Source organism: Diadema antillarum, unplaced genomic scaffold (assembly GCF_040938485.1).
Source record: "Diadema antillarum isolate AM-2024a unplaced genomic scaffold, OU_Dant_1.0 seq00001103_RagTag, whole genome shotgun sequence".
Classification (NCBI taxonomy): domain Eukaryota; kingdom Metazoa; phylum Echinodermata; class Echinoidea; order Diadematoida; family Diadematidae; genus Diadema; species Diadema antillarum.
The window spans coordinates 262,706-287,543 of NW_027271919.1; the positions used below are offsets into that span (position 1 = coordinate 262,706).

The following is a 24,838-nucleotide window of genomic DNA, read 5'->3' on the forward strand; positions in this document are numbered from 1 at the left end:
CCTATCTCACTCTCCATTTCCTTGTGCCGTAATGCCTTTTGCAAGTCAAAGAAATAGGTCAATTACAGACCTTCTACATTTACCAATATGATGATCTCTCCTCTTCTCTCAAAACTATAACCAAGAGCATTTGGAGAGAGGGGAGACTTCAGGGTATGCAAGATAATAAGATCTATAATATGCAAGAGGTTTAAGTGGAAATAATTCACGTAATTAAGATGAGAGCCCACAAAGTGTACGGTGACTGATCCCCTATCTTTCATAATCTCAGATGACCTCACCAACTTATATACGAATATAGGCCTACAACCATATTGGGTACAGAGCTGGTTTCAAAATTAACAGGGACTGGGATAAAAAGAAAGAAAGAAATTTTTCAAAATCTATCTTAACAAATCATAATGAACAAGAATGATGACATAGCAGCCTCACTATAAGAATGCATGAGTAGGGGCTCAATTAGGAAGCAGAACAAAAGAAGAAAGCATGCATAAATTCTACACAGATGAACTTGTTAAGCACGTGGTATAAATGTGAGGCTCCTATGCCATCAACACTGTTCAGTGTAATTTGGAATATTGGTTTCTCTGCTCAAGAACCATTATTATAGATTATATAAATCTATACATGGAGCTTTTGATTTGTGTACTCCATGATGTGAAATTATGAAAATCGTCTGGAATGCATCTTTAACGCCTATACACTAAATGAACAACTGTTCTGCCCTCTCTCTCAATCCCTTTTTCTCTCCTTCTTTCTCATCCATATTCTTAGAATACTAAATGTATCTTATATACACTTCGTTTTGAGTAACAGACCCCTTTCAGTGTAGCACAACCAATCTTGTTAAAGATCATAGCCTCTGCTATTCAAGCTTATGTGATTATTGTCAATCGATATTCGATTAAAATAATACCATTATAGCTTTGTACATGGAATTATTCCTCATCCAATGGGACTTAAATCCCTGTGTGGTTTGATGTGATGTAGCATATTGTCTAAAGTTAATCTTATAATTATAATCATTGATATGATTTGACTGATGTTCCTCTCTTTTCCATAACATGAAATGAAGGGCTCTTTTTTTTTCTTTTTAAGGTAATATCAGACTATTTTTTAAACCATTTTTTAAAATCTCCATGTGATCCCATGGAGTCTCTACGACCTTCAAGACGAAATACGCTTTCATCTTTTAACTATGTGATATATTCGTTAAATTGATTTTTATTTCTATATTTTCTCATGTCGAAAAAAGGTACAAATCTATATGAACTGAAAAATTAAAACAATGGAACGTGCAGAATAGAAATTAGTGATGTATCTTTACTATCTACATTATGCAGGAAGTCTATAATTTATTGATCAATTATTTACAAGTAGAGTTCAGAAGTTTGTGTCTTTCGCGCTAAAAGACGTGTTTGACAGGCGTGTGTATATCATGATGATCATTAAGCATTATCATTATTGCACGATATGATAAGAAACTCACATTAATCCATGATACGTACTTACCATAACACGAACAACCACAATCACCAAGATCTACGATATGCGCATAATCCAATGAATATTGGATTGTCATGAAAGTCATATAGCATTGTGTTGTATATATTTGTCTATTTATCTATCTATCTATCTATCTATCTATCTATACACTATTTATGCATCTCCCTCCCTCTCTCTCTATTTTATTCATCCATCTATCTATCTGTAATATATTTCTGTGTGTGCGTTGGTTTTTGCATGTGTTTTTGGTGTGTCTGGGCATGTGTGCATATAATGTGTGTGTGTATAGTACATAATAATATAATTCACAGAAGGTTACATAGGGCCTACACTGTTAGTTGGCATTCCTCGGTTGATGACAACCACACTGGCACAGCACACAGACGCAATGCAGTATATGGTGCGTTCTTCGTATTGATCATTGGGTCACCTCCAAATAGTGTCTTTCTCCTTGCAATCTTAACTCGCCCATGCAACAATACTGTACTCTCTTACCCGCTATAGATTTTTTTTTTTTTTTTAAATCCAGCATACGGGCATGTATTATATGTATGTATACACCCCCCACACACATACCTACATACATACACACCCACACCCACACACGCTTACACACACACACACACACACACACATATATATATATATATATATATATATATATATATATATATATATATATATATATATATTATTTGTGTGTGTGCGTGTGTGTGTGTGTGTGAGTGTGTATGTGTGCAAGTAACTATTCAAACAGAAAGATAAGACAGAACGACATCTAGTATGTATAGAAGGATGACAGGTATTCTTGGGTACGACACTCTTGAAAATATCCTTTTTACCAAAATACATCAGGAAGAGCATTCGACACTCTATTTGCCATGTCTCATCTTTCATTTTTATATCATGTTAAAATCTTAATTTTGCAATCATCCCTATCTATGAATGTTTTGTTTTCTAAACATCTTCGAGATTTCGATCAAAGATGGGAAACGTAAGGTACAGTTGTTGATACAGTTGCACAGTTATTTATATTTTTTGTAGGTCAGAGCAGAGTGATGTGATCCGGCCATTTTTAGAACGCATTACTCAGCTTTGTCGAAATGTGGAAGAATTTATTGTGTAAGTCCATAACAAACATATCTACCATACCTGCGAAGTGTTATCTCGTGAATTGGACAACCAGGCATGCCAGGCGCGTCCAGTTCAGTGGCACGGCGGAACGACGTCATTACGAAATACGGGAAAGTCCCCTCGCACTCCCGAATCATCACCTTCCAAGCTCATTATGCACAGCCAACCAATCAACGTACGAGCTCGCACCATAAACATGCATAATTCATACTTCTCTAGTATTTGCTCCGAGACCATAGCACTGGAACTACGTGTGATTTGCATCTTCCGACAGGTTTCCTGAAAAAATCGCAATTGTTTCGCCAGCTCACGCTGCCAATATGCCATTAATCGGAGCTGTAGAGAACACACATTTACGAGACGGTGCTTTTAAGCCGGTTTGCAGCATTATTTCAGAGGAATTACCACATCAAACATCGACATTGCCGACCAAGTCGAACTGTAACGACTGTACACGCAAAGGTAATGCAATTTACCCGCATTGTTTAGTGTCAATATGATTTTCTTTAGAGCTGAGGCGAATGTGTTACGCAGTTCTATGGCTATGCGAACTACAGTTCCCCTTCCATGCATGCAAATAAGGAGTACAAACGTAGGCGTAGTGCAGTACTTCTGTCCTGTGCGAACTTGATGATAATCGTGCAGCAAAGCTCAGGGAAGCCGCGAGCCGTGTGTATAGGGACTGGGCCATTGGACACTGTGTAGTTATTGATTTGTGAATGTAAACTGTTTGATGTGCATTTTGAATAAAGCCAATAAAGGTAGACCATTGCCATTATTATGGTCAGTGGTGATGGACAAACTCTCAGTGCAAAAAACACTAACGTAGAATGTGTGCAGAGCTCAGCAGAGAAGCCGCTAGCCGTGTGAAAGCGACTGGGCCACTGGGCTGTGTGTAGTTATTGTATAATACAATAACTATTTATTAATGTAAACTGTTTGATGTGCATGTGAATAAAGCCAATAAAGGTAGACCATTATGGTCAGTGGCGATGGACAAAGTTTTGGTGCTAAAAACACTAGACTTATGCACCTCGATAGAATGTGTGCAGAGCTCGATCAGATCAGAGTCAGAGATCATCCGGAAGCCGTGTGTAAGTGACTATGCTCTGTGTATTATTCACATGATTACAATAATTACTTAGTATATGAATGTAAATTGTTTGATGTGCATGTGAATAAAGCCAATAAAGGTAGACCATTACGATCAGTGGCGATAAATAGACAAGTCTCAGTTGTCAGTGCAAAAACACTAGACTTGTGAACCTCGATAGAATGATTATTATGTTGATTGTTCCCATAAGTTTACGTGCAACTCTTGTTGGATGATCTATTACGTAAACAACCACAGACTAGTACCAAGTATGAGTAGGCCCTTATCATGAATCTTCCAAGAGGTAGATCTGTGTTGTTTACAGTACAGTATTGTTTGAGATGCAGGCCATAGACCAAGTGTACGTCTACTAGTGTAGTCTAGGCTGCATGAAATTCACTTCATTTTTTTTTCCTCATACCTCACACTCAGAAGCCTTACATTTAGTGACAAGCTTTTTCTGATGCCTCACAAAAAACAAACAGACAGACAAACAAACAAACAAACAGTCAAACTCTGTAATTATGGATTTCCAGCCACCAAAAGTCACATTTTGGAAAAATCTTAGGTCTTTTTCTTTCATCTAGTGAGATCTAAAGTCAAGAAATTAAAACCTTATAAATAATGCTTTAATTGAGCATATGCACCGGATTGTACAATTTACCTCTTAAAGATACTAAAGCTCCAACTGTAACCTCTCCTCCGCCGACCTCAACCCCGACCCCCAACCGCGCCACCCCATCCGGTGCAGCAAAATTCCAGTACTTGCTGCTCCCTGGCCTTCACAGACGAGCATGTAGAGTAGAAAGAATGTGATCATGCATATCATATTCATGAGTCATCAAATAACAGCCGCTGATTGGATAAACATGATCACATGATAACAGACTATGCGTACTGTCATCCCATGGGAGAACATTTTTGCGCATGAATTTGTACAAACAAATGGTAAACAAGGGAAGTAGCACATTGTGATTTGAGAGCAAACAACATTGCACAACTGAGGTGCAAAGACACCAAAGCTTCATGCAAAATCATGCACAGCTACATAGCAAGCTACAGTCAAACCTGTCCTAGTGGCCACCTGTCTATGAGTGGCCACTTTTGTTGTTTCCATTGAATGGCCAAAACTATAGACAGGTGTGACTGTATTTGCATGGTATGGTGTACTGCAAAAATGGGTTAAGTCAAGGTGGCTATTGTTTGAAATGTGCTATTCTGGAGAGATTTTTGATTTCCTCAATAGCAATTCAAACCCTTCAGATGAAACATTTAATATGCTACATCTGTACCGCCAAACAATTCAGTGGTATGGCAACATGTCATGTTAGTTCATGTGTTGATGTACGCTTTATTACTCATCCATGAAGTCGTGGTCTCTTGCCTGTGAGTGCATTGTAGTCTGAGCTAGACTCAACAGAAATAGCAACTTTCTAGAGTTTTGATGCTGTCTCGTTATCTTTTTTTTAAAAATTAACTTCTTTATCCGCAAGTTAAATAGCTCAGATGAACCAGGTGAAGTTTCCATGGAACAATTGTTGATGTGTACACTCATAATTTTCCCCATTTCTTCTCTAACTCTGATGAGGATCTGCACATGAGAGTGAAAGTCTGTAGTAAAAAAACAAAACAATAAAACAAAAAAACACACATTATGGGGACAGAAGCAAACAAACCAAACCAAACCCAATAACAACCAACGAGTAAATAAAATGAGAAGAAATGGGTGGGAGTACATTGCATGAGATCAATAAAACTGTGTTATGAAATGCTGTGCATGACTTAGGGTGGTGAGTTGGATCAGTCGGTAGCGCGTTTGCCTCCGACCCAAGCGACCTGGGTTTGAACCCGAGTCTGGACTGAGCAATGTTGTGTTTTATCATACCCTCCCTCGGATAGGACATTTACACTTTGTAAAATGGAGGTTCCGTGTATGAGAGAAGCACAACTCATGCATGTAAAAGATCCAGCCTCATTCATAATTCATCGCAAAGAGCAGGGTGTTTAACCTGGTGAAGTGGTCCCGCCTCACATCAACTGGACCCCATGGAAGACCAGCTTAGCATCTGAGCTGAATATGGGCTATCCAGCCATCTTCTTGGATGGATGAACAAACAAACAAACTTTCACGTTGGTTTTATTTCCAGTACCGGTACCCTCAAAAGAGGTAATTGTAGATCCCATCGATCATTATTTTGACAAAGAGGACATTAAAATCAAGACCACACATCAATGTGCCTGGAATGATTGCATTGTTCAGTGGCTCTCAATAGCAGTGTATTACCCCCTATTTAGACGCATGCCATTTTATACCAAAACTCGAAACTGAAACAACATAAAAAGAATCATCGTATAGCCGACAGACCGTTCAGACACTAATTTCGACCGTTCTGGGGATAGATGTGCAGTTTCCCACTGCGCATGCTTTTATACATGTAGTCATGAGTGACAGCTGTGGGGTCACCTTTCGTGCGTACTCCCATAAGTCCTGCCCAGTTACTTTGGTATACCATTCTATGGTCATCATACGTTCAGACGCACATGGAATTCTGATTCATTACCAAGTTCTAGTTCAAAATGATGCTCTGACCGTCGTTTCACTACACGTCGTTTTGTTATACGGTGTTTCGTTAGTCAGTGTTCAGATGTATAAATTCATCACACTATAGCTATACCATTTTGGTATAGCTATACCGTTCTAGTATAAATGTTTGGCATCTGAATGCCCTGTTAGAAGTTTGAAAAGCTATCAACCACAGATCTCTTCACATCTCATGGTAAGATATATACAATGCACACATATTCATCATACAATGTATGAAAAAGGCATACCGGTAGTGATACATTTGTTGTGAGCATGCAACATACATACAGTACACCTTGTATTAGTTATTGTTATGATGGGTTTAGGCCTACATAGTGTACAGGATTTGTATATAAGATTATTGCAAATGTTACTTTGTAAACTGTTATTTTGACTCACGAGTAATACCCTAGAGACAACTTGTATAATTTCTTTTTTCAAATTTGTTTGACCTATAGGTCAATATTGTGATATTTTGGAATGCTGATTAATTAATGAGTTGTTGTTTTATTCATACACGGGTTGAAATACTTGCAGACAGCCGTTAGGCTGTTTTTCAACAAGTCAGTACGATGTACATGTGTACAGAAAACAGTGTACAATCAACGTAATACATACACATACGGTACACGTAGGCCTTCACAATACTATTACGATGAAACAAAAAGATGAGAAAAAAATACTCAGCACAACGAGTGAAATGAGTTTAGAAACTAGTACTGGGTATCGGGAGTAAATAATGTTGCCTGTCTTGTCTTGATATTTGAAATGATATTGACCTCAAGCCATTGAAAGGAGAATGGACGGGAGTTGAGCACTACATTTTACAAACAGTTTCTCTCCCAATTGATGCTAATGCAGGATAGCAACAACATTGAGTCTCTTGACTGTTTTCTTTGATGAATTAGTATGTGTTCACTTTATGACTAATAGCTGACTTTATAAAGAAATGAAACATAATATGATTTTTATGTCTTTCCCTAGAAGTGTGTGCAAAGAAAGTTTGTTGACAATTCTTACAATGTGCCCCATTTCAGTGAATGTGGCTCGCGTATGATTTCACAAACATGAGTGTTCTCTCGCTGAAGTTTCACACATGATTAAATTCACGAAATATTGCATTTCTTTAAAGCTCAATGAAGTGCGAGATGAAGAAAATGTTCATATGAGTCATTCTATGGTGTCAAGAAATGAGATAACACTGCATATATTTTTAAATCAACCCTTTGTGTAGTGCGTGAAGAGAACCAAGCAACCACCCTTGATGTATTCTATCAACTTTTGTTTTAATTTCCATGGCACTTGATGGTAATTATCTACTGTAAAATACAGAAAAATACCTTTTGTAAAACCCTCTCTAAGTTTTGGAATAGAAAGCAATTAGTCCTGTATGTGCTTAGGATATGAACAGTGAAATTATGCGAACCCCATTCAATGACATTTGGTTTCAAGACATTGATGACACCCAGTCAACAAACCACAATGTTATTTGGATCACAGAACAAAGGACTTGCTGTGGACAAAGTCCACTCTCAGACTGCCTGCATGTACCGTAATTCCTCAATTAACGGTTGTCATGTTTCTAAACCTGTGAAGATGTACAGATCAGTGGTCAGACCCTAAAATGGCTCTCCCACTGACTGCTAGTTTGAAATGATAAATTTCATGTAATTGCAAAGGGCTACTGTGTCATGAAGACCATGGCCAATCAATCAAAGATGCAGTTCCTAGCTACTGTATTACACTCAAAACAGAACATGTGATTCACAGGGAGGCTGTTAGTCAACGGAAAAAGAGGAAAGGTCAAACTCGGCTCCACCTCCTCAACTGTAGCATAAATTAGCTTCACATGACATACGGTACATTAATGTGGATTGAGTGCAACATTAGAACACATCAGTGAATGTTTGAGGAAAATCGGACAGTCGATGCAAAGTTATGAATTTTTAAAGTTTTGGTATTGGAACTGTTGGATGAGGAGACTACTAGAGGTTATGATGTATGTGTGGACAACGATATTTAAAAGAAAATATGAAGGGAATTCCACAAAAATTCACTTTTCTAGCATTTTAATGAAAGAGCACTTGACTAAACCGCTTTTAGAAAGCAGGGGGAATAATTGCTACCCTGAACATCCCTCAGTATCAAGTTGATGGAATGTGTAATTTTCAGGAAAAATGAATTTTTGTGGAATTCCCTTCATCTCTTAATTATCTTTAAGATTGGTCAAAGATTACAACTCCACTCAGCACTGAGATATCTTATGGTTTATACTCTATCCAGAGGATGCCCTGAGGGGGGGGGGGGGGGGGGGGGGGGGGCACTTGTAATTTTGAGTCGAGTAGACGCGATAATCTACAAACTCAAAAGTGAGTGTGATCTGTCTGTGAACCCTATTCCCCCTTAGCTTACAGATGAACATGCTAAACACAAATACTTAACATGTGCATGCAGCACACTTCTGTACATAGTCTTGCATTATCTGGACCCTGTTTTATGAAGAGTTAAAATCGATTATATAGTTGATTTCAACTGTAAGTCTGTGGCAGCCTGTGTGGTAAGGAAATTTAGAATCAATTTCATCTTTTGATAAAACGGGGCCCTGGTGTATCACTAGCACTGCTTCAAATTTTATAAAGTATTCTGTACAAACGGTGTTAACTACTTTCTTTTGTCATCATGACACTTTCTTTTCTGTGGTTTTACTTTAATCATCACGTGGGACCCTTGCTTGAAAGAAAGATCTTCAAGAATAGGTAAATGTGGATGATCATTGTACGTTTTAAGCTCTTATCATCAGATATTGTATTTGATTGATGATTCTCCTCCCTCATGAAGACAGTGTAGCTTTAGAATGAGAGTGAAGGGGTCAGATTACAATTATTAACTCAGAATTGAGCAAAACTTGATCAGAAAACAACCCACATCCAAGACTGGTGGAGGGACATTTGATATGAAAGCACTTGATGAAACACAATTCAAGTTTTCTTTTGATCTTTACAGCTATATATCAGGAAATGTGTTTAGCTAGATGCATGTTCACAAGCAAGTTCTTTTTCTACTGTGACAGCTGCAAGAACCTGTGAAGGTTTTGCTACATGTAGGCCTGATGCCAACAAGGTCTACAGTGGCGACTGTAGGCATGCATTCGTCCAGATGTGGAACCTCGCAAGTTTTAAAGTGTTTTGTGATAGCTGCTGGGTAGCAAGAAATTTGTGACTATATTGCCGAGCCACAGAGTCTAAGGAACTGATTCATACTTCCTAGGAAGGTGTTTGTACATAGTGGCACGGGAATTGATTCATGCCTAGAAGGGAAGTGTCAGTTTTACCGTTCATGACCTGCTTTTTGGAAACAGGAACTGAACCATAAAATATCACGTGCAGGTTCTCTATTCACTCATATTATAGCACAACGTGTATGTAGCACATAGTGTTTATATTCATTTTACAGAGGGACACATACATTGGATGCATAGTTATCAACAAGGCTATAAGATCTGTGAAACTGGCAGTTAAAACTGACAGTTGTTTGTTTTGCTCTGTGTTTGATACACTGTATCTCTGATTTCCATTGCTACAGCTGCAGTTCATATGGTATAAACCATGTGAGGAGAAAAGTTCTTATCCATGGGAGTAAGATTACAAGATGTCATGTATGATAAAGGTTCTCTTAAAAAGTAAAATCCTATTCCATCTTCAATTCTATGCCAGTGTTTGGAGCAAACTCAAATAAACAGAAACAGTTTTCCAAATATACCACAGGTTTGCTGTCTCAATTTCTGATAAAGAGTCAAAGGAAATCTTGTCTGTAGACAAATCAGATTAGCCAAAATGGAAAAAAAATAAACAAAAAACAAACAAAACAAAAACAGAATGAGGATAAGCAGAAGGAAAACACGTCAACATCACCGTGGCAACAACTTCAGTTGACTTTAGGTGCAATACAAAATCTGATAATTTCAACTCTGATGCCAACAGTATGCTCACTCATTGGTATTTGCTGCATTTTTACTATCTTGCATAATCAAGTGCCCCCTTTACAGGATAATACATCATGGCTGGTTTCATTAATGTGAAATTGGATTTAATTTCATCTCACTCCTTGTAACACAGATTATTTGTTTCTTTTTATTTATCCCACTACCAGGTGAATGTGAGAGCAGCATGGCACCCAATAAGAATGGAGAAGTTGAAGCCGACTGCAAAACTCCACCTCCGGAACAGGCAGAGAAGGCATCCTCACTGAGCAGTCCACACACTGAGGAGAATGGAGCAGCATCCCCTGTACAGGAATCTGGTTGTCATGGTGACAAGGTGATGGAGGAGACTGAAGGAGAGTCCAACTCGGAGAACAGCCAGGCCCATGAGGAGGAGAGAGACAAAGTTGCCCCTGATCCCAAGACCATGTCAGCCTCTGAGAAGCGAGAGGAATTCAAGAACAAGCGCAGGGCCAGCTCCGTGGAAATACTGGGCCTGTCCAAGAAGTACGGTCCAATCAGGAACCAGGGATCGCTGGCGACGGAAATTGAAGAGCACTTTGACCACTTGATGCAGAGGAGGAAGAGTTCTCCAGCAAGGTTGGGCTCAAGACCTGCCATTTTTGGAGACGTGGTGGAGAACTTGGATGAGTCTGGGCTTGCTGCAAAGATGGAGAAGGTTAGCCTCTCTGGGGAGAGTACGGAACCAAGGTTTGGGGATCGTGTCCTGAGCGAGACCAAATCCAGTGAACTGACGGCTAAGGGCCCCACCCATCCCTCCCTGTCTTACCAGAGGATGGCACCCTACCCAAAGCCTACTATGTACGTACAGCAGCAGCAGCACCACGGTACCATCTATCAACCTGTCCTCTCACCCTCCTACCCTCAGAGTCAAGTCCCCCACTCCCTGCGACCAGAAGGCAAGAAGGTAGCCATACCTGGTATGCCGTCCTGCAGGAAAGTCGTGACTGTGTACAACACCCACAGCAGAGGAACTGTTGTGGAACACACGATAGACAACATGCCAAGAAGTCAGCACAATCCACAGCGTTTACCAACAGAGTCCGAATACATTTTTCCAGTTTCGCCAACGTCTGACATCTCGTCTGTGTCAGGTGGTAGCCCAGCCCCCTTCAGCCCTGATAATAACAGCATGCACACAGCGCCCTCTCCGAGCCAATCCCAGCCATCCCCATCTGCCATGTCAACATCACCAAACTCTCCATATTCCCTGGAATCTGCCATCAGCCCGCCACCAAGTGTTGGCTCCAACATCTCTGGAGACTCCGGGATCTCCTCACCTCCCCATGAGAATCAGTTCACAACCTGCACGCCAACAAACAGCGGAACCCTCATCTGCAACCCCAGTGTGCAGCCAACTCACCCAGATGTGATTTACCCCTTTGACACACAGTTCCTCATCAGGGGACAAGATGACAGGTACCCCGTCTACTCTCCACCCCTCTCAAATGACGAAGAATGCATCAGCAACATTGCACAGGCACTCAGGACCAGTGCTGACAATTACACGGCTCAGACCCAGGGTCTCCACACTGGAAACCAGGCCTACCAACAGTCCCAAGTGGCCCAGCAGCCAGTACAGCAACACGTAATGCCATACATGCAGCCCCAGCCACACCCGCAGCAAATGCCTCTTACCTACAGTCCGCCAGCCGACCCGAAAGACATCGTCAACAACATGCCACTGGATGTTTTGTGTGGTCAGGATGAGGATGAAGACACGTGAGTGGCATTGTGAAAATAAACCTAGTGTGTATGGGGAGGGGAAGGGTTAGGGAAAGGTTTTATCCTTTTCTTGTAGGACCACTCATTTACCATACTAGGCCAGTAAATGTGAAATTTACGCCGTATATTTTGTAAATTATTTTCAAACATTTTGGCAAGTTGGATGCTATTTGTGCATTTCAGAATGTTCAAAAATATCAACTCTGATCTTGATGTAGAAGCCACATCGTATCCCTCCCTCTCTCTTACCCCACTACCACCCCTCTACTCTTCTCACCCCTCCACCATCCCTCTCACCCCTCTACCCTTCCTACCACTCCACCACCCTACCATCCTCCTACCCTTTCATCTCGGCGTTTGAATCAATAAACTTAAAACTCATCTCCTCCCCATTTCTTGCTTTTCTTATTTGTAGAGCCCTCCATATTGCTATAAGCCAAGGGGATGAGAACCTCTGTAACCTCATCCTTAAACGTCTTGTCGAATCCGGCCGCGCAGATGCTCTCAACATCAGGGACAAGCTAGGGCAGGTTAGTATCCAGGAATGAATTAACCAACTGTGCAAACAACAAACAAACAAACAAACAAACAAACACATGTAATAAGTAAACAAGTAAAACAGAATTTATGGTTGTTCCTCTAGATATCTTTATAAATAGAATCCAAAGTCACTGTAACCCATGTTTGCCATTAATACAAATAAAAAGACAGTCACATGTATCCTGAATTAATCACTCGCTAGTTTATTCTATGCTCTTAGAATTTTGAAAAAGCATGAAGTTAGTTTCCCTCTTGAAAGTATGTAGTGAAAACATCTTCACACATCCAGGTCAAGGACAGACTCAAGGACTTATGAGTTTGGTGATTTTTGTGCTTGTTTTATTGTTCTTTGAAGTGTTTCATGTTTCAAGTGATTAGCAATAAGTTTGAGTTGATGATTCTTTTAAGAACTATGAAAACAAAACATGGTTCCATATTCTCCATCGCCCTGGAAAGTTTGAGTGATTTTTTTTTATTCCAGAGAACACTGTACCACCTGTCAATGTCTTGAGGCTGTAGATGATAATTATGTCTGAAATTATGCATTGTTTGATGGATGACAGAAAATGAATTTTTGCTTGTGATCTTAAAGAAGAGACTTCCTCTTTCTATTAAGAGCATTTTATTCGTTCATTTTATTAGCGCTTGTTTCTAACTGAATATGGTTTGATGGTTGTTCCCCTATTAAACAGACGCCGCTGTACATCGCCGTAGTAACCAACCAACCAAACCTGGTCTTTCGACTGGTGTTACATGGTGGTGATGTCATGATAGCTAACAAGGAGGGTTCCACACCCCTACACTATGCCGCTACCAAGGGGTACTCACATGCCCTCACGGCTATCGGGTGTGGTCTAATCGAGGGTAACCACACCCGCTGCAACATCAACGTGGAGAACAAGAATGGTGAGTAAATATTTGTGGCGATCATGTGATATGATCATGTGATATGATCATGTGATATGATCAATGGACTGGATTGTAGGGAGTATGCATTTCACCGACTATCTTTCCATTGTTATGGTGTGAACCAATTTTGCTTGAATAAAGTTGGTATCCTACAAAAATTGTGACAAGGGAATATTGATGAATATGTGAGAATAAGAAAAATGGAAGGAAAAGTCTCTTAAAGAAATGGAGTTTCAACTGTAGCGAAATAGTTTTTCAAATAAATGGGCAATGCTAGAAAATTTCAAGTTCATTTGCTTAATTTGTTTACTTTTATAGTGAATGTTATCATCATCATCATTTTAATTTGGCATGTCATAAATAGGTACATTACTAAACACATTGATAATAATGCGTATCATGAAACATACAATGTATGTGTACAGTTCCATTTGCATTGATGTGGGTTGCCAGAGTACGTTAAAGGTTAACATGATAATGATGGTCCTTGGAACTCCCTTAGGCCAATGAAAACCCAGTATGTAGTAATGTGGAGAGTAATCTCTAATAGTACTATTTTCTTATATTAGTGTACTAACCAGTACAAAAGGAAATAGACGGATTATCAATGCAGTGACTGATTTTACCATATTATCTTCACCCATTGCGGACGGACTGATTTTGCTACAACACGCACTTCCCATAGGCACCTGCCCGAGTATACTCGGGACTCATCTTCAATGGGTTAAAGAGGACCTATCCCCCTTTGAGAATCAGAGTTTGATTTTCTGATATTTCCAATCGTGCAAGAATATGAAAGAAAAGTGATTAACCCCTTGTATGTTGTGAGTGCTGATGACATAGAAATCTCCAGAGCAGTGCACACTGTCCAAAGTCCCTGGCACAGAAAGGGTTATTAAAGGGATCGTACAGTTTTGGTTGAGACATAATTTCAGGTTTCTAACATCTTTTGGTGAGATAATGAGAAACCTCTTATGAAATATAAAAGAGCATGTAATTCTATGAGGAATTCAACGTTTATTTGACGAAAATTGGTTTTGAAATGGCTGAGATATCAAAAAAAGAGCGATTCTAATAAAGTGTGGGACCCACACTTTATTACGATCGCTTTGTTTTACTTTGTTTTTAGATGTTTCATCCATTCCAAACCCGATTTTCATCAAACAAACTTTGAATTCCTCTTAAAGTGGTATGCTCTGTACTATATCATAAGTGTTTTCTTGGTATCTCGCAAAAAGTTAAAAGCCCAATTCTCATCTCCACCAATACTGTACTATCTCTTTAAGGTGCAGTTTACCTTTGGGAGCAGTGATTTAAACAAATGTTCAAGATATCACATTTGATGCATATGTGTAGGTCTGTTGTATCACAAAACATCCTACTAAATAATATTTTTGCAATAAAGCCTGAAATGTAAGGAGATATCAGTATTTTTCTCATCAAAGCATATTAAACTCCAGATGGTTTAGTCTGGAAACATTTTTGTTATAACTATTGCTCACATTTTGTGCATGAAACAATACTTCACATTGATTATACGAATTCAAATTTTTACAGCAGGTGTTTCTATTCCAAACTCACATTCTAGTACTATTTTGAAGCACTATGGCTGGGTTTTTGTCTCTTATGGAGATGGTAAATTATGCCTTTAAGAGATAGGGCCTTAGATATAATTCTCCTTCTCCCCCCCCCCCCCCCCCCCCCCCCCCCATCAGGTATGTCACCCCTGCACTGTGCCATCCAGGCTCACGGCAGAAAGGAACAGGTGTACGACGGGAACGTGTGTCGTTATGTCACTAAGACAGTGGACAGTGTGGACACGGTCAAGAAACTGCTTGGAATGTATGCTGACCCCGCCTTCAAGGTGAGCTCTTTGTCTATGGAATCTTATCAGATTGAGGTCTAAAGACAGTACATATAAATTCTGCTATTTCTTCACAGACATATTGAATACTGTCACTTTTCAACTATGCACCCCCCCCCCCCAGTAAAACTCAATCATGTGACTCCTTGAGTATTTAAACTTGAACTACGAGGGCAAATGTAATGACTACAAAATTAGTGTTTGAAGGTATGGGACAAAATTGATAGTAAGAATTATTTTGGGCAGATTGAATGAGAAATAATTGTAAACCTGCCTCTTAAGAAATGCATAAATTGCTGTAGAATCTGTGCTTGCTTAAATTATCAGCTTCCTATCATTAGGGCAATAAAAGGTGGCACCGGATTATTAATGTTTATAACATAATTTGAGTCATTGCAAAGTACCAAATTGAAAGTTAGTCATTGTAATCTATGAGGCTCAGATGTTATGATACCTGCTTAAAAGGCCTGAGAGGTACACCTAAACTCGTATCAATTTACCGCAGAAGTTTTAGAGCAATCAGTCGATGCATCATGATTTTTGTTTGTTTGATGTATGATCACAGGACAGTCGCAGTGGATACTCCGCCCTTCACTATGCTGTAGAGCTTCCACCGAATCCTAACGTCACCAGCAACCTTCAGATCATTGAGATTCTCCTCGACTCGTCAAACGATGCCCAGGAACTTCTGGCGGTCAGTACGTACTCCAGCAACACCCCGCTCCATCTCATTGCCGGCCGAAACTACCCCGAGACCCACATCGTCAGTGTCATCGACCTCCTCATCAAATACGGCGCCGAGATCACGGTCAAGAATGAGGAGAGACAGTACCCCCATGACTTGGTGGACAAGAAGAACAAACCAATGGTCAGTGGTCATCTCATACCTTTCGTTTTACTGTCCAGATACCACCTGCTCATCTTTGATACCCTACTTTCGTTTCCAGACAAAGGAATGGTCATAGACAAATAGCCAAGAATCAAAGAACTAATTGATACAATACAATGCAATGCAATACAATACAATACAATACAATACAATACAATACAATACAATACAATACAACATTTGCCATACCATACCATACCATACCATTACCACACCATACCATACCATTACCATACCATACCATACCATACCATTACCATACCATTACTATACCATAACCATACCATACCATACCATACCATACCATACCATACCATACCATACCATACCATACCATACCATACCATACAATACAATACAATACAATGAATGTTTGATGCACTCTTCCCACGAGGATTCTGCTCAGAGCAAAATTTCACAAATAAACAAAAAAGAGAAAATGGAATAAGTTAACACAGGCATGTACACAATTTACTCATAAAACGAAATCAAAATAAAAAACAAAACCAATCATGTGCTGAAAGATGGAGATTTGTGTAAATAGAAATATTCTCCTCAATTTTTCTACTGCATTTTCCTATAAAGACAAGAAATGAAAGCAGAATCCTCAGGACCTGGAACAGAAAAATTACAGACCAACATTAGATGTTTTTTGTGTGTGTTTGTGTGTGTGTGCCTGTGTGAAAAGTTCCTTTCTCCATGGAAATTTGGTCTCTTTTTGTCCGTATGAATTTTATCTTCATGAAAATGTCTTGCAACCACCCAGCAATTGGTATACATGAGGTGTACAAATATAAAAATCTTGATACTCCAGTTGAAATTTTACATTCTTTCTGTGTACATTTGTATCTTGGCTTGGACGTAGGTTTAACATGTGAAATAATGTTTATTACTTAGTGGAAAATGAGCAAAGAAAGTTGGATTCCATTGGGATTCGAACCCGACACCTCTGGATTGCTAGCCCGGTGCTCTACTGTCTGAGCTATAGAAAGCCCTATTTCAGTGTTCGTCCCAGAAACCCCTAATTCTCAATGCTTGAAAGGTCAGAAGCTATAAATAATGTTTGATGACCTTGGAAAGTGAGACACAAAAAGTTGTCACACTACGCTTGCTTCCCGATAAACTTCCAAAAGTTTATGCACATAGTCACACTACCAACAAAACTACCCATAGTTTCTGTGAAGTGAAACTACCAGTAGTGGCTGTTTTTAGCTTGCGTGCTCCACTTGAGCAAAAAACATGTGCCCTCCTTGAAAATAAAAACATGCCAATGTGCAACAGCACCCGAAAGTATGCACAGTCTGTGTAACCAACATGAAGTGGATCTAATTGTGTGATAGGAAGTTTCAGAGGAAGTTTCGCCATTATATTCTCGAGAATTTTGCGGTCACGCTGACCAAACTACGCTAATCTACATGTAAATACTGGTTAGTGAAACTACGCTAACTAGAATATATGCCAGTTCACAGTTCCATGATTCTGAGCATGTGCAATTAAAGGTCATTGCAGACCTTCTCTTGAAATGGATTTGCAACTGAGGCATTCAAAACCTAGACAGGGTTTCATGACAACTGTTTTATAAAGGTGTTTTCACATCAGCCCGATGTTTTGACATGGGGAAATTAACCTGATCACGAAATAGCGCGCTATTTGATTTAATGTGAACACAAATTAGCACGCTAATTGCATAGCTCTGATCGAGAAAATTTCTCGAGTCCAACTCAGGAAATTTTTGAAGTAGTGGGATAACATAGCGAACTAGCGCGCTATTAGATAATGTGAAATCGCCTCAAGAAATTAGCGCGATGCATCCCATCATGCCTAGCATGTGTGACCCGAAAGCGTGCGCTCTCCTGGTATACCCGACACTGTTTGCGCATGCTCACTGCTGTCGAATTGGCTCGAAAAATTTTGGGCTAATTCTCTTCGGGCTGATGTGAATAGGAAATGAAATAGCGCGCTAATTTGCGATCGCGAAAAATATCTCGATTTGTGGATTTTTATCGGGCTGATGTGAAAATGCCTTCTATGAACCCAGGTGCAGTTGGTATTTACAGGTGAATGTGTATTCTTTTCAGCAACATTATAACACACATTTTCGCCGAGCACCTGCCTAAGTATTCTCAGATCTAGTGTTAGGGGGTGAATGCTTGTGTTTTAATCAAATGGTATTGTGAACAAAGATGAAATAGAAACAACAACTTCAAAATAAGCTTGAGAACAAACTTTAGAGCAAAGTACACCAACAACAACAATAGCAAAAACGTAAGTGTGTCATGTCCACAAGAGAGTGTATTGCACTGAGCATGACAGTTATGACATGAGAGGGAACTTGGTCTGTGGTTAGTGTTTGAAGGAATAGAAGTCAACACAGGATATTAACTAATGTCTTTTTTTCTGTGTATGTCAAGAGCTGAGTTGTATTTCCTGACTTCCAGTAAGACGTGAGGCATGTTGTATGTAACATGCTCATTTCATACACTGAAAGCAAAGTGTCAAGTTGATTAATATCATGTTATTGTTGTGTTCGAGTTTGTTGTGTACACTTAATTGGGGGAATTTGTGAGAGAGAGGAAAAAAATGTACATGAAGGTGTCTTGTATTGTAGATCTCAGCATTGGACCCTTATAAGCAGAGTCTTTGGTTTTTGAAGTACAAAGACTCCACTTCATACGCTGGTTATATAAACAACACACATGGCAGTGAATTCACTCCAAGTGTTATGATTAGTTATAATTTCCAACTGTATGTCACACAGATACATTTCATCCAACTATTTAAAAATGATAAAGATCAGCTTTAAGGCCCACAAGTATTTCACAATGTTTTTTCTTAGTGTTCATTCATAATATTGCAGAATCATATAAAAAAGAAAGGGAACTCTGTGAAATCCTTTTTTTTTTTTTTTTTTTTTTGAAAAGCACACATTCCTTTGACTTGTTACTCACATTTATTAGAGGAGATATTATTCTCTCTGCTTTCTGGAAGAGGTATTAAGTTTAATGCTCTTTCATTATGCTAGAAAATTAAGTTTCATGGAATTCTCTTTATATTTTCTTCATGCAGTTCTGCAGTGACATACACATACATTGTACATCACAAACAGTTGTAGTCTTCTCATTCAGCAATAGTGGCGCTAAAGCTTTAAAAATGCAAAACTTTTGAACAGGTTGTCTGATTTTGCTCAAAACGCGCCACTGAATATAATGTTCTACTGATTTTGCTGCATTCACTCAGTCCACTTTAGAGAAACTTCCCCTTTAAATGTGCCCCTCCATCCCAACAAGAGACATGTCCTGTTTGGCATTGAGCCAGGATTGTTTTTGATTGAACCCCCCCCCCCCCCCCCCCCATTTGAATTGAGATTGATTTAGTGTAATGCACTTTATGGGGAGAATACCTTCAACTCTGAAGTTCCAATTATTTCACTTTTAAACCTTAGAGAGATGGGACTGGGGAGGGGATATTTGTACTAGTACACCTTTGTGGTCAATTATCAGTGTTTATTTCCTTCACCAAAGAGATGGAGTGTTTCTCCCAGGATATGTAGCCTCATAAATCTGTGATGTTTCAAGTCCACAAATGAAATGAAAAGGTCTTTCAATTACTTGAGAATAGTTTCCTTACATCATTGTGATCTTTTCTTTCAACCGTAACAATCATCAGTTGGGTAGCTTTGTTTGAGCTGAAACTGAAACCAGTTGATATATTAAAATGCGAAATGATACATTCAGTGACATTCATGTATCCAGGTGGATGGAAACAACAGTACTTCCCCTTCCAGGATCTATGATCTGTCCACTGTACCAGTAAATTGTTACCTTGTCAGCTTGCCTGGTACCAGTAGCACCCTTGGTAGTGTGTCCACAAAACAAGAACATTCTGGGACTTTCCCCTGCCGGGATGCTGTATACGCCATTTATTTAGCAAGTCTAAATTTTTGCGAATCGGGACTTCCCGATGATTTTGCGAGTGATTAAATTCGCGATCGTGCAGTGCAGCACACGATGCATAGGCACCTACGTGCACATCACATTCATATCGGGATCAGAGTCAATATTTTCGCATGTCTTTAATTTCGCAAATAGCGCCTGACTCGCAAAATTGGCAAAGATAAAAAAATGCACAAAGTGGAACTTGAAACTGGCTTATTATAACCCTCTTAGCACCAGTCTCCTAGAATGCTAGTGAGATTGTATGTAGACACGTTGCCTGTGGGACTAAAGGACTTAACTTCTTCCAGCCAGTGAGGAGATGTATATCAGTCATGCTCATGATACCAGTAGTAAAAAAAAAAACAACATTCAATGGCTTTTCCTTTTTCCTTTTTTTTTTTCATTTATTGATTGGGTGGTGGGTGAGGGTAACATTTGGGGCTACTTGGGGTGTTCCCCTAAAACTTCCCCAATGGAAGTTTGTGTACAGTACATTTCAGACAGGGTCGCCTGGATTACCGGTCTTCACTTAGCCTCAAGTCCAGGCTCTTTATGACTTTTTTTTTTCATGTCGGTGGGTGTGCTATCTCTGTGTCTTGATGTGTCAGTTATAAAATTACAACAACAACAACAACAACAACAACAACAACAACAACAACAACAACAACAACTATAACAACAACAACAACAACAAAAAATTATATTTTTAAGCCTTGATATAAAAATTCAGGCTAAATGAAAACTTAATTTAGAGGGAACAGTGAAATAACAATGACAACAATAAACTAATAAAAACAATCATGATATTTGTGGGATCATGATATTAAAATCATTATGTTGATGGGAGTGAAGCATAGAGCAGAAATTAAAAGCAATATAAACATATGTACAATTATATTCCACATACTAAGAATGTTGCAATAGGATTGGTCCAGAGCTAATCACGTGATGAAGCGTAGTTTTGCCCATCACATTACCTGAGAAGAAAAGTTCGTTACACTCTATGTTGATAGTCCCTTTTGTTTCGCTGATCTCCACACAGTCCACACAGTCCTAACGCAAGATGAGTACGCGCGAAATAAAAGTGCATTGCACTGTGGACTATCATATGACCTAGGTCACTTGATAGTACACAGTGCAACGCACTTTCACTTCAGTGCCGCAGGTGCGCGCAGCAAATTCATTGTTTTGTCATCTACGCGCACACGTAGCCTAAGCCCTAAGGATACGTAAAGACAGCTAAAACGGTTTCAGATGTGGAATAAAATGGGAATTTCTAGGACCCTAGATGTGGAATATAAAGCAAATAATCAACTTTTAGTTTGAGGCAATGAGACAAACTATCACTTCCTCGGCGATCTGAATGTGTACGCTATCTTTCCTCAGCTGCACTTCGGAAAGATCTAAAGCTGCATCCAGATCGCCTCGGAAGTGATAGTTTGTCCCATCACCTTCACCAACGTTGATTATTTGCTTATTACAGAACAATGATAATAATAAATATGAGAAGGGAAAGGAGAAGAGGTGATTGAAGAAGAAGAAGAAGAAGGAGGAGGAGGAGGAGGAGGAGGAGGAGAAGAAAAAGAGAAGAAAGTGGAAAGCAGTCATATTGTCTAGAGAAAGTCTTGTCCTACGTCTGACAAAGTACAAGGCCATACAGTGGGTAAATCAGCCCAAAGACTTGAAGCAAGACTAGCTGCTGCCTAGAATGAGGAAGTACAAACAGGGGAAATCCTCACATTCTCTTTTATTGGATGATACAATGCCATAAGATATTCTGTGCAGACGGTTCAGAATTTAATGAAATATAAGTGATAGCCATTACATCTAAATATACTGGAGATAGGGGATAAGAGTTGTATTTCTGAAGGCAATAAAAACAATACTTTTGTCCAGACTTCTTCTTCCGTTATAATGGTCTGTTAACAATTAAAAATTCATACCTCTGTTATTTATGGATAACTTTGTTTCAGTGCTACTTGAAGCATACAGCATGCCAATAAAAATCATGTTCTAATTTATGAGTGAATGATTAAAGAGTCATTAATGATACAGTTTACCTGATGGTGTCCATAGAATGATACCAATTAAATGTGAAGATTAATTGTGAGTGTTTGACATTTACGAGGAGTTATTAATCATCTCCCTTCTTAAAGGAGACCTCTGGGTGATTCTCAAATTTTTACATTTGTACAACTATAAATCAGTTATACTGAGGACAGAGTTTCAGAATTTGTGATAATTGGGATGAAGAATAAGAATATTTTCAAAAAATAGAACAAATTGCAATGAGTTGGGGCTCAAGGAAGCAGAACAAAAGAAGAAGGCATGCATAGATTATAGACAGGTGAACTAGCAAACAAGCGGTATTGTTATGGAATATTACACTGCTATCATTTCTGAAATATGTGAGCCTTCTATGTCATCATCCTTGTTCAGTGTAATTTGTTTAAGGTTTTTTAAAGTATTGTTTCTCTGCTCAAGAACCACAATAAATTCCACAAATCTATACAGGGAGTTGTCGATTTATGTACAACATGATGTGAAATTATGAAAATCGTCTGGAATGTCCCTTTAAACAAATTTCTTTCATGTATGAGCTTTGTTGATACGTACAGAGAAGTCAAATGGTGAAAGCTAGAGATTATTAAGCAGAAGGGTGAAGATATTAGGTACTAATTTTCTTCAATTTGTTTGCTCTCTGTACATCTTTGTGATCTTACAAAAATTTCATTTGTACAGAGGGCGGACAAATTGAAGCCACATGATGTTAATGTCTGTTAACTTTATCAGTCCTTGGTGTATCTCGTGTGAGAACCAACTTGTGCCCAAACTCTTTTCAGGGCATTCGGATATCTTGGAAGAACTGTTGATAAGATTATAGAATACATTTTCAGAGATCTGTTCTTGTTCATTTCTATTGCAATGATTCCAATGGATGATATGTTTGTCAAGAATTTTAATGTTTAGGAAATGAGAATGCAATTTACAACTTGTACCTTGCTGCTATGACTTCAATATGCATTACATCTTTACATTAATATCATAATTTTACCTCACATTAATATGTGATAAATGTTATGCATGTGCAATTTTGTAATTTGCTGATATCAAAAAAAAAACCTGAATGCTCTAGAAACATATTACATACATATTTACATATATGTTTTTAAAAGTACTCTAGGAATGGATAAGATAATTGATGTTTTCAAATGGATGCATAATTCAAGATTGATTACATTGTGGATCAATTTTGTGTCCCATCTGCTAGGATTTAAAATGCCATTCTTTGCTTTGCTTTTCTTCATTCATTGTAGGCCTGGTCCAGATTGCAGGGAAACCATCTCCAAGGAAAGTAGACCAACATCAGATTCAATCAAGACTAGGAACTGTGGAGCGGGGAGAATTGAGGACCAAGCCTTTACACATAGAGGACCAGCAGAGCAGAGAGAATTGAGGACCAAGCCTTTACACATAGAGGACCTATCAGGGGCTCTATCAATGGCACCTGTATGATGTTTGGGGATGGAATGATTTTATGGCACCTTGAAGAGAGACAGCGATGTAAAGAGAATGATAAATACAGCCCCAAACAAACCCATTGTATGTAAGGATCATGTATTTTTTTTAAGAAAGAAAAGTATTTATTTGTATTAAACTCAATGTACAATTTATGTACACTTGTGTTGAAATCAAGCAAGCAAGTTATTTTCAGTGATTGTGTGGTGCTTAGTATATCTGTTGTTTCCGCAAGTAGTTAAAAGATATTAATTTAAAGCTGTTTGGAATTTAGAATGCACCCCACCTCCACCTAATTGAAGGTAATATGTGTACATATTCTGAACAAAGATGTTTGGGAGTGTACTATTTAAACAGCAGCAAATTTTGTATGGTGTTACTCAAAGAGATTTAACACAGTGCATACGAAATGCGTTCTTTTTCATTCACAGAGATGAACCTGGGGTGGGAAACAAATTGTGTATTCTGCATGCTGAAATAAAATGGTGATTAAAGTCAGGTGTATGTCAGTGCCACAAATAACAAGAAACTTTACAAATCTATTTTTTTACAGAGATTATTTCTAGATATGGAACTCTGTTTCTTTGACTGATATTCCCCGGCTGTGTTAAAGACGATCTGTATTGTATAGACAAATCAGAATACTGGAAAGATATGCAAGTCATATTTTTGATTCTATTTTAAAATCTGGCAATGTGTATATATAAGTGTACAAAGTTCTGATATTTTATATGTGATATACATGTATTTTTGTGTATGTGTCCTTGTGTGTGTGTGTGCATGTTGTGTGTGTGTTCATGTATGTGTGGATATGAGTGCATACTAGTGTAGAAGAATGTAATCAATTTTAAAGCAAAAAGATGCTACTTCCATGGACAATGTGTAGCGTGAATGTATTTCAGTCTCTCAACTGATGAAATAGAAAACAAAAAAAAAAAAAAAGAAGCAAAACTATTTTTGGTGCAACACTGAGAATTAAATCTATGGTCATAATCCTGATCAAATCTGTAATTATGATTGATGATTCATAGATATTAATAGGCTCACTAAATATGCGTCGCTGTAAGAAAGGTGTTCCACCTCTATTGGCATCATCTTTCAAACTTTGATTTAAAAAAAAGAAATATCTGATGACATCAA

The 24,838-nt window shown here is 38.7% G+C and overlaps 1 protein-coding gene across 1 annotated transcript; it reads left to right on the top strand.

Moving 5' to 3' along the window:
- The first annotated feature begins 2,877 nt into the window (after positions 1-2,877).
- On the top strand, positions 2,878-24,816 carry LOC139743715 (uncharacterized). Its single transcript, XM_071654172.1, has 7 exons — positions 2,878-3,102; positions 10,467-12,039; positions 12,458-12,572; positions 13,275-13,488; positions 15,207-15,355; positions 15,921-16,223; positions 23,497-24,816. The coding sequence occupies exons 1-7, from the start codon at positions 2,961-2,963 to the stop codon at positions 23,536-23,538; spliced, it is 2,538 nt and encodes an 845-aa protein (XP_071510273.1). The 5' UTR covers positions 2,878-2,960; the 3' UTR covers positions 23,539-24,816.
- The last annotated feature ends 22 nt before the right edge of the window (positions 24,817-24,838 follow it).

Bases quoted from the DNA above. Each gene is read 5' to 3' on its own strand.
- LOC139743715 (XM_071654172.1), top strand. From the start codon at position 2,961: ATGCCATTAATCGGAGCTGTAGAGAACACACATTTACGAGACGGTGCT. The intron at 12,573-13,274 runs GTTAGTATCCAG...CCTATTAAACAG, and splicing joins TCAGGGACAAGCTAGGGCAG to ACGCCGCTGTACATCGCCGT. The intron at 16,224-23,496 runs GTCAGTGGTCAT...CATTCATTGTAG, and splicing joins ACAAGAAGAACAAACCAATG to GCCTGGTCCAGATTGCAGGG.